This window comes from Cnephaeus nilssonii (genome assembly GCF_951640355.1).
Source record: "Cnephaeus nilssonii genome assembly, chromosome: 4".
Taxonomy (NCBI): Eukaryota; Metazoa; Chordata; class Mammalia; order Chiroptera; family Vespertilionidae; genus Cnephaeus; species Cnephaeus nilssonii.
Window position 1 is genome coordinate 106,713,015 of NC_137075.1, and position 10,346 is coordinate 106,723,360.

General features: G+C 61.1%; 1 protein-coding gene across 1 annotated transcript; it reads left to right on the forward strand.

Moving 5' to 3' along the window:
• Positions 1 to 9,388, forward strand: LOC307098328 (putative serpin A13; the record flags this gene model as incomplete). The annotated part of the gene is made up of 5 exons (XM_079769016.1): positions 1 to 12; positions 4,866 to 5,318; positions 6,934 to 7,160; positions 8,461 to 8,581; positions 9,179 to 9,388. The coding sequence occupies 5 exons, from the start codon at positions 1 to 3 to the stop codon at positions 9,386 to 9,388; spliced, it is 1,023 nt and encodes a 340-aa protein (XP_079625142.1).
• Positions 9,389 to 10,346: the final 958 nt, after the last annotated feature.

A 10,346-nucleotide genomic window follows, 5' to 3' on the forward strand; every position in this document is an offset into this window, starting at 1 on the left:
ATGGCTCCATGGGTAAGTGTCCACCTCTGAACCAGGAGGTCACGGTGCGGTTCCCGGTCAGGGCACACGCCTGGTTGCAGGCTCGATCCCCAGTGTGGGGCGAGCAGGGGGCAGCTGACCAATGTTTCTCATCTACCGCTCTCCCTCTCCCTTCCTCTCTGAAATCAATAAAAATATATTTTTTTAAATAATAAATAAATAGATTGGGGAACCAATTACTCGCACACTGATGGCATTAAGGCATTTACTGGTCTTCCAGGGTGTGACGGACACTATTGCGGCTGGGATGTTTTAAAATTCTTACAGATGGAGGGATGCTTCGGATTTGCCTCAGAACATTGCCAAGGGGAACGGGGTTGGGGGATGGAGTGATCCTGTCCTCAAGCTGGTGATGTCGGACTGAGGCTGCCGGCGGGGACGTGGGCTTCATTACCATCCTCTCTGTGGCTGTTCTCGTTAGAATTCTTCCATCATCCGACCTGAAGCAAAGACAGAAACGTCCTTCCCAGCAGGGTTGCGCCTTCGCCCCGGTACTGGATGAATGAGTGGGTGGTGGATGGCAGCCCCCCCCCCCCCCCCCCCCGCCGTCTACTCCCTTGGCTGAATATCAAGAGAGCGAATTGAAAATCCTGAGACGTCAACAGGAAGTGACTGGGTGGCCCGGCCGAGGGCTGAGTTGGTTGGAGCGTTGTCCGAATGCGAAATGGGTTCGAATCTAGGTCAGGGCACACACCTCGGTTGCGGGTTTGATCTCCGGTTGGGGTGTGTAGAGGGGACAACCAATTGATGCTCCTCTCTCCTAGTTCTCTCGATATTTCTCTTTCTCTCTCTCTTCCTTCTGGCCTCTCTAAAATCGAGAACAATACCCTCGGGTGAGGATTTAAGGAGAAGTGGCTGTGTGGGTGTTTGGGTCCAGGCAGGGGTGAGGAGAGGAAAAATAAAGTCGGAATAAGCAAACCCGGGAGAAAGGACGTCTGCTCCCACCCAGGAGCCCACGCCCCGGCCCCGCGCCCGTCGCCAGGCCACCTTTGTCCCTGCCCGCCACCTGCCAGGCCAGGCCGCAGACGGTATTTGGGTTGAAAGGTTTCGCAAACACTCTCTGTTTATGCCGCACTGAGTGGCCAGGCCCCTGACGCCCCAAGAGCGAGGCATTGCGATTTGAAAGACACCCTACGCAGAACGAACAGCAATCTTGGCATTGGAAAGAGTCGGAGCCCACACCCCGGGGAGGCCAGACCCGTGGCGTGGGCTGCGTTCCGTGACACGCCGGCGTGGGCAGGAGGTGGTGGCTGCAGACGGCCCGTGAACCCAGCCTCGCCCTGGCTTCGCAGCACGCCTACAGGCGTCACTGCATTGACCTCCTGACCGCCTGGCATGGGATGGGGGGAGGGACCCGAGGCTCGAGGGAGGGTCAGGCGGCCAACAGTGATGGACTGAGCCCCGGGCACCAGCCCCGCCCACGCCGAGCTCGGCCTCGCGTGGACACCAAACGCGGGCGGGCAGTTTGCCTCCTGCCAGGTGTGCTGCGGGGGGACGTGGGCTAAGGCTGCCTCGGGACAGCCTGCTAGTCCAGCCCTCCCAGCCCTCCCAGCCCTCCCAGTCCTCCCAGCCCTCCCAGCCCTCCCAGCCCTCCCAGTCCAGCCCTCCCAGTCCTCCCAGCCCTCCCAGTCCTCCCAGCCCTCCCAGTCCTCCCAGCCCTCCCAGTCCTCCCAGCCCTCCCAGTCCAGCCCTCCCAGCCCTCCCGCACGGCAGGCTTCTGTGTCCCGGCCACGCCGACTGCGCAGCCCCTCAGCTCCTTTGAAGGCTCCCAAACCTTGGATTTCAGGTGAGTGGGGGCTGCGGGGGGCGCTGGAGCGGGAGCCACGGCCCCCAGCCAGCGTGGTGGACCTGCCGCAAGTCACCTCACGAGTCACACAGGAGCAGGCACTCACAGGAGCAGGCAGTCACAGGAGCATGCACACATGTGAACACACATGTACACACACATGCACCCCTCCTGCTCCCAGAGCTGCCTGTACAGACAGCAGCCTGGAGTGATGCTGGCTCACTCTGCCTCCATGACCTTGAGCACGCTTTTCCCCCTGCTGACACCCCTCTCCTGATTCATTTCCCGTCTCAGGTCAGGGGCTGCCTCCTCCAGGGAGCCTGCCAGGAACTCCCTGCCTCCTGCAGGCTCCCCTCCCACTGCCATGGCTCCGGGAGCCGTAGCCAGCCCGGCACTGCGTCTCTCCCCGTGGCTGGCGAGCTTCTTCCAGACAGGGCCCCGGACGAATGTTTGCCGAATGCGTCCGCAAGTGAATGGGCCAGCGTCTCTCTGGGCCTCAGTTTCCCCACCTGCGCAATGCTCGGATTGGATCATGGCATCCAGGCAGCTCGGAAGCTCTGTGGTCGGGGGACCTGCCCGCCCGATGTTCTGAGTGAATTCCGTGTGCCTGTCCCCCGTGAGCCCGGGCACCCGTGTCTTACCCATCCCGCTCCCCAGCGCGCAGCTCCAGTCCCGACAGACTTCCAGTCGGTGTTTGTTCAGTGAATGAATGAGTGAATGAACAAATGAACGAATGATAAATGGAACAAGGGAATGAACTTTTCGTTAAAGCCAAGCTAGTCACCAAAGCAAACTACCAGGCAAAAGCGGTCTGTTCCCTGCCGATAGACAACATGGAACCAATTTTACCCTCAAGGCTGAGTCCCCCCCCCCCCCCCCCCCCCGTTCTTCTCCCCTTTACCGACGAGAGGCCTCGGGGAGAAAGGCTCGGGGCCGCCCACGGTCACGTGGGAGAGCCAGAGGCAGGCAGGGAGGGGTGACGGTGGTTATTCTTACCCACCCCCAAGTGCACACCTGGGTCCGCTCTGGCCCTTACCAACATAAGTCCGGGGGCCCCAGGGATCGGCTGAGTCAGAATCACTAGCTGAAGGGGGGGGGGGGCCTCAGTTCTCGGGGGTCATAATATCCGCTGCTTCCCGGGGCTGCCCTGTGCGGGGCCCTGGGCAGGCTCTGCTTGGGGCACGATCGCTTTGCATTCCCACAGCCCTGTGACGTGGGGGTGCCCAGCCCCGTCCCACGGAGAGGACGCGGAGGCCCAGGGAGGGGCGACTTCCCAGCGTCTGTGGGCTCCCACGGGACAGAGAGCCTGGCTGAGTGAGCCAGGACTCCTCCCTGCCCTGCACCGCCTCCGGGCACCAGGCCTCCTCTGCGCTCTCTGCAGGCCCAAGGTGCATCCTGGCTGGAAGAGGGGTCAGCGGAGGAGGGGCTCTGAGCGTGCCCGGAGACCCGCTCTGTGTGAGCAGGACAGGACGTGGGGGAGCTGGGAGGGCCCGCACACAGGGCAGAGGGGCCTTCCCCGGCCCCAGAGCGGCTGAGGCGGTTCAGGGGATCGAGCCCGTGGCCTCTGGGGTGCTGCCTCTCGGGGCAAATCAAACGGAGCCCGGCGTGCGCTTCGGGGCCCGGCGCCCACGGGTGCACAGCGGCGGTGTGGCTGTTTCTGTTCAGACGGGATGCTGCTTGGGGGTCCCTCTCAACTCACGGTAACTCCACCCCTGCCAGGCTGTGGGTTCAAGTCCCGACTCCACCACCTACCAGTTGTTGGACTTTGGGCAAATTACGAAGCTTTTCCTTTGTTTTCTTATCTGTGACATGGGGGTGTAAGCACTGTGACATGGGGTGTAAACACTGTGACATGGGGTGTAAACACTGTGACATGGGGTGTAAACACTGTGACATGAGGTGTAAACACTGTGAAATGGGGTGTAAACACTGACATGGGGGTGTAAACACTGTGACATGGGGGTGTAAGCACTGTGACATGGGGTGTAAACACTGTGACATGGGGTGTAAACACTGTGACATGAGGTGTAAACACTGTGAAATGGGGTGTAAACACTGACATGGGGGTGTAAACACTGTGACATGGGGGTGTAAGCACTGTGACATGGGGTGTAAACACTGTGACATGGGGTGTAAACACTGTGACGTGGGGTGTAGACACTGTGACATGGGGGTGTAAACACTGTGACATGGGGGTGTAAACACTGTGACGTGGGGTGTAAACACTGTGACATGGGGGTGTAAACACTGTGACGTGGGGTGTAAACACTGTGACGTGGGGTGTAAACACTGTGACGTGGGGTGTAAACACTGTGACGTGGGGTGTAAACACTGTGACGTGGGGTGTAAACACTGTGACATGGGGGTGTAAACACTGTGACGTGGGGTGTAAACACTGTGACGTGGGGTGTAAACACTGTGACATGGGGGTGTAAACACTGTGACGTGGGGTGTAAACACTGTGACGTGGGGTGTAAACACTGTGACGTGGGGTGTAAACACTGTGACATGGGGTGTAAACACTGTGACGTGGGTGTAAACACTGTGACGTGGGGGTGTAGACACTGTGACGTGGGGTGTAAACACTGTGACGTGGGGTGTAGACACTGTGACATGGGGGTGTAAACACTGTGACGTGGGTGTAAACACTGTGACGTGGGGGTGTAAACACTGTGACATGGGGTGTAAACACTGTGACGTGGGGTGTAAACACTGTGACATGGGGTGTAAACACTGTGACATGGGGGTGTAAACACTGTGACATGGGGTGTCAGAGCCGTGCCTCCCCGTTGCGCTGTGAGGATGAGGAGGGGAGGCCTGGGAAGTGCGGGCACAGTGCTGGCTCAGAGCAGACACGATACCAGTGAGTACTATCACCATTGTTGTTGTTGTTGTCCCCCGCGCCCCTGCTTCCAGACCAAGGACCCCAGAGGGTGGACGCCCCCCGGTGGTGGCTGCTGGTCCCTGCGCTCACGGCGGTGGGCCACTGCCTGGCCCTGGCTAACCAGGAGCATTCTGGCCCCCCGGCCCCCGGCCCCAGGACGTGCCTCCCGGGCCGGCCCTGCCCTGCCACAAGCTTTCCGTGAGCAACATAGACTTTGCCTTCCACCTGTACAGACAGCTGGCCTCGGAGGCCCCTGGAGAGAACATCCTCTTCTCCCCGGTGAGCGTCTCCTTGGCCTTGGCCATGCTCTTCCTCGGCGCCCCTGCAGCCAGCAGGGCCCCACTCCTGGAGGGCCTGGGCTTCAGCCTCACCCTGCTGTCCGAGGCCGAGATCCAGGAGGGCTTCCGGGACCTGCTGCTCCGGCTCCCGGTGCAGGGCCCCCGGCTCCTCCTGTCGGTGGGCCAGCGCAGGTTCAGCGGCCTGGGCCCGGGGGCTGCCCAGGACCCGGTGGGGGCCCAGACAAGCATCCGGGAGTACGTAGAGAAGCAGACCCAGGGGCAGCTTGGCGCCTGGGTGGAGGAACTCAGCGATGCCACCGCGGAGGTCCTGGTGAGTCACCTGCTCCTCAGAGGTAAGAGGGGGTCTATCCCATGACCCTCCCTCCGGGGCCCCAATCACACCGCAGCCCCGCTCCTCACAGCATCCAGAGCCTCCCCTGCTGACTTAGATAGAGGAGGTCCACGAAGTCCTTGACGTTTCTGCTTGAATACCTCCAGTGACGGGGAACTCATCACCGATCGCATTTTAATACGACTTGTTGCGTTTTTTCAGAGAAGGATTTTTCCAACTTGAGTGTACATGGTACTCCCTGGGGGACTCGTTTAAAATGCAGGCATCTTGCACTTGTCCCCGAAGATTCTGATTTAGGGGACAGGTCAGTCAGGGACCCAAGACCCTGCATATGAGGAGGGTCTCCGTCCTCCCCCGCGGGGATGCTGCTGCAGGAGGGCTGTGCTCTCCCCTTTGAGTGACTGTAGGCAGCGCTGAGTCTGGGAGCATGAGCCGCCTTCCGCTGGCAGGTCCCAGGAGGCACGGGTGAGAGCGGGGAGAACCCCGGCGCTGGAAGCCCCTTCGTATTTTCCAGGAGAGCAATAAGGTCACGGGCCTCACTCCTTAACCACACTCCTTCACTCAGCAGAGGAGTCCAGTCCTTGTCGTGTTTGCACAGTGAGTGCTTTGTGGGTCTCCAGGGAACTCACACCCACATCTCATGTGACCTTCTCCGCTGGGTAAAGCACAGAGGCTACGGTTAACGTTCCCGTTTCACACGTGAGCAGACAGATTCGTTTTAAAAGAAGAAGTGATTGGCTTGCGCCACTGAGGCATGACTCAACTACATGCCTACGAATAGTTCTCGTCTGGCGTATGTAAGCGTGTTTGCACACACACACGATCTGAACATTATCATGCCGGTCACTGTGCATATTTGATTTTTACTGAATTCTCTTCACAGCCCAACAAGGCGATATTATTATGTCCACTTGAGAGATGGGGAAACTGAGGCCCAGGGTTAGGTGACTTGCCTTGGGCCTCCAGCCAGTCCGAGCCGAGCCCTCAGATCCACACATGTTTCAGAGCAGCTGGCACCGCATGATAGATTTTTTTCCTTTCAACTTCCCCACCTCTGGCCCTAGCCGGTTGGCTCAGTGGATAGAGCGTCGGCCTGCGGACTGAAGGGGCCCGGGTTCGATTCTGGCCAAGGGCACGTGCCCAGGTTGCGGGCTTGATCCCCAGTAGGGGGCGTGCAGGAGGCAGCCGGTCAATGATTCTCTCTCGTCATTGATGTTTCTCTCTCTCTCCCTCCCCCTCTCTCTCTGAAATCAATAAGAATATATTTTAAAAACCTTTTTAAATTAACCACGCCCGAAAGAGAGTGAGGAGACCAGAGGGCACACCGTCTTCCCTCTCTGGCCCTGTCTGGCCCCATGCCAGCACTCACCCGTCTCACAAACGGAGGCGCAAGCGCAGGGCAGCCAGGGAATGAGGGACAGGCCAGGGGCAGTGACGGAGCCGGGCTTGGCGTCCACTGTGCACCCCCCACCCCGTGGGCTGCCCGGTGGGTGACCCGGAGCCCATTCTCCATTCTCTCCGCGGCGACCTCGCTGTTCCCGTCCCCTCAGCCGGATGGGCGCGACCCTTTGACCCGCGAGCCACCGGCCCGAAGGCGTTCTTTGTGGACGAGCGCAGGGCCGTGCAGGTGCCCATGATGAGGCAGAAGGCGCGCCACCGCCTCCTGCAGGACCCCGAGCTGCAGTGCACGGTGCTGCAGATGGAGCACGCGGCCAACGCCACCTCCTTCTTCGTCTTCCCCCAGCGGGGCGGGCTGGCGCAGCTGGAGGACGCCCTGCTGCCCGAGACGCTGATCAAGTGGGACCGTCAGCTCAGGACGAGGTAGCGCTCACACAGGGCCTGGGACGCGGCTCCTGCCTCCTCTCCTCGCTCAGTCAGCAGGCACCCCCTCAGTGATGGTCCTCCCAGGGCACTGTCCCCCCAGGGCCCTGTCCTCGGCCTCCCTGCAGGTGTTAGGATGGGCCTGGTCAGTTGGTGTTTGGAGGCTGGTTCTAGTCCCAGCTCTGGTGCCAACGTGAGTGACCCATGACACACAGAGTTCCAGACCTTAAGCAGTGGGGGCAGGAAAGAGGGTCCAGGACAGATGTTGAATGGAGGACAGCAGGCCCAGGACAGATGTTGAATGGAGGACAGCAGGCCCAGGACAGATGTTGAATGGAGAGTGGAGAGCCCAGGACAGATGTTGAATGGAGAGTGGAGAGCCCGGGACAGATGTTGAATGGAGGACGGCAGGCCCAGGACAGATGTTGAATGGAGAGTGGAGAGCCCGGGACAGATGTTGAATGGAGGACGGCAGGCCCAGGACAGATGTTGAATGGAGGACAGCAGGCCCGGGACAGATGTTGAATGGAGGACAGCAGGCCCGGGACAGATGTTGAATGGAGAGTGGAGAGCCCTGGACAGATGTTGAATGGAGGACAGCAGGCCCAGGACAGATGTTGAATGGAGAGTGGAGAGCCCGGGACAGATGTTGAATGGAGAGTGGAGAGCCCTGGACAGAATTTGAATGGAGAGTGGAGAGCCCTGGACAGATGTTGAATGGAGGACAGCAGTCCCAGGACAGATGTTGAATGGAGAGTGGAGAGCCCGGGACAGATGTTGAATGGAGAGTGGAGAGCCCTGGACAGATGTTGAATGGAGGACAGCAGGCCCAGGACAGATGTTGAATGGAGAGTGGAGAGCCCTGGACAGATGTTGAATGGAGGACAGCAGGCCCAGGACAGATGTTGAATGGAGAGTGGAGAGCCCTGGACAGATGTTGAATGGAGAGTGGAGAGCCCGGGACAGATGTTGAATGGAGAGTGGAGAGCCCTGGACAGATGTTGAATGGAGGACGGCAGGCCTAGGACAGATGTTGAATGGAGGACAGCAGGCCCAGGACAGATGTTGAATGGAGGACAGCAGGCCCGGGACAGATGTTGAATGGAGAGTGGAGAGCCCTGGACAGATGTTGAACGGAGAAGAGGGGCTGGAGGGGCAGGGAGACCAGAGGAGAGAGGGGGGGTGAGAAGCTGCAGGCCTGGAGCTGCGTTGGGGCCGAGGCTGGAGCCTGCAGAGGCACCTGGGACACACGCAGCTGCTTTTGGGGTCTCAACAGCGAACCCATTCTGTCTCCCCACAGAGAACTCGATTTCCACTTCCCCAAGTTCTCCATCTCCAGCACCGCCAGCCTGGAGCTGCTCCTCCCACGAGCGGCTGTGGGCGGAGGCCTCCCCGGGCAGCCCGGACTGAACATCTCGAAGGTAACCTGGAACCCGGTTCAGCGGTGGGGTCTCCATGCCTGCGGGCCGCTGCGGGAAGGAGGCGCCCGCATCTCCTTACACGCGGAGCGGCTGTTTCCACAACTTGGCACAGCGCCATCTGTGCTCTGCATGTACCCCCATTAGTGCACACCCGCCCACAGGCACCGGGCCCGGGCTCAGGCCCACCCTGCCCTCGGGGGCAGCCAGGACAGGGAGGCCGGTGGGTACCCACCATCAGGGCTGGGCCCGCGGAGGAAGCGCTGGACTCTTCCTGGTCGTGGGCCCTGGGACAAGCTGTGCAAAGAACAGACTGAGCCTGGCCGGCGTGGCTCAGGGGCTGAGCGTCCACCTCTGAGCCAGGAGGGCCTCGTTCAGTTCCCGGCCAGGGCACAGGCCCGGGTTGTGGGCTCGATTCCCCAGTGGGGGGCGTGCAGGAGGCAGCCAACCAGTGGTTCTCTCTCATCATGGATGGTTCTATCTCTCTCTGTCTCCCTTCCTCTCTGAAATCAGTAAAAATACTAAAAAAAAAAAAAATAATAAAGGTCTGGTTGATCCCTCCTATGGGGTCAGTGGGTGATTCCAGAATTTTCCTTGCAGGTTGCACACAAGGCTGCGATGACGCTGGATGAGGGGGGCACAGAGGTGGCTGCCGCCACCAGCATCCAGCTCACGCCGGGACCCCGCCCCGACCGCGACCCCTCGCCCGCTCCCGACGCGGAGTTCAACCGGCCCTTCCTGCTGATGACCTTCCGCACGGACACGGGGAGCCTGCTGCTCCTGGGGAAGGTCGTGAACCCGCTGGGGTGACGTGCTGGCTGACCCGAGGAGCACGGGGCCGAGTCAGCATCCGGGTCCCGGGGCCCTGGCACGTCACCCGCGGGGCCGGCGGTCCCTCTCCGCCTGGAGGTGCAACGGGCCTGTCAGCGCGGCGGCGGCGGCCGGGCCCCTCGTACCGGCTTCGTGCAGCCACGGGATCAGCCGGCCCACAGCCAGGGGCTCCGGTGCAGAACCCTGGTTCTGAGGCGGACGGCACCTGGCTCTGTGTGTGGGTTTCTGGGGGCCCGTGGGGCGAGGGGAGGGAGGGGCGCCAGGCTGTGCCCGAGTGAACACTGGCGGTGTGCCAGGCGCCCCGTGTATTTGAACTCATTTTGAAATTAATCCCCACATCAACCTAACGAGACAAGTGTCCGGCTTGATCCTGTTGGGCCTTCAGATGGTGTCACCGACCGAATCCTGGTTCTCCCTTCGTGCGGCGGAGGCTCAGGCTTAAGACACACGCCCGAGGCCACTCAGCAAGTGGGCAGCGCGGCTGGGATTCGGGGTGGGGGGGTATTTCAAAGCCCGGACGCCTGCCATCCCCGTCCCCACGGCCACACCGGCGAGGCTCCGGCGTGCTTGTGTGCACAGTCCCCTGGCCTCCTGTGAAAGCCACCGCGCCGATTTGGGTTCAGCAGGTCTGGGCTGGGCCGGAGGTCCGGCTTCCTCCCGAGGTCCCGGTGCCGAGGCGGGTCCGGTGACCGCCTGGAGCGGGTGCTAACTGCCCTGCCCCGTGGCCCCGGGAGGGCGAGGCTGTGTGGTGGGCAGGCGGGGTGGCCCCGGCCCCGGTGCCTCGCGGGGCTGAGCAGTCCTGGCAATGCCCCGTGAAGCCCGCTGACGAAGCTTGCTTTAGGGCCATTTGGGGGGAAATAAGTGTCCTGAACAAAGGCGTGTGGGCCCGTGCTGGGCTCTGCTCCGTGTCCTGAACAAAGGCGTGTGGGCCCGTGCT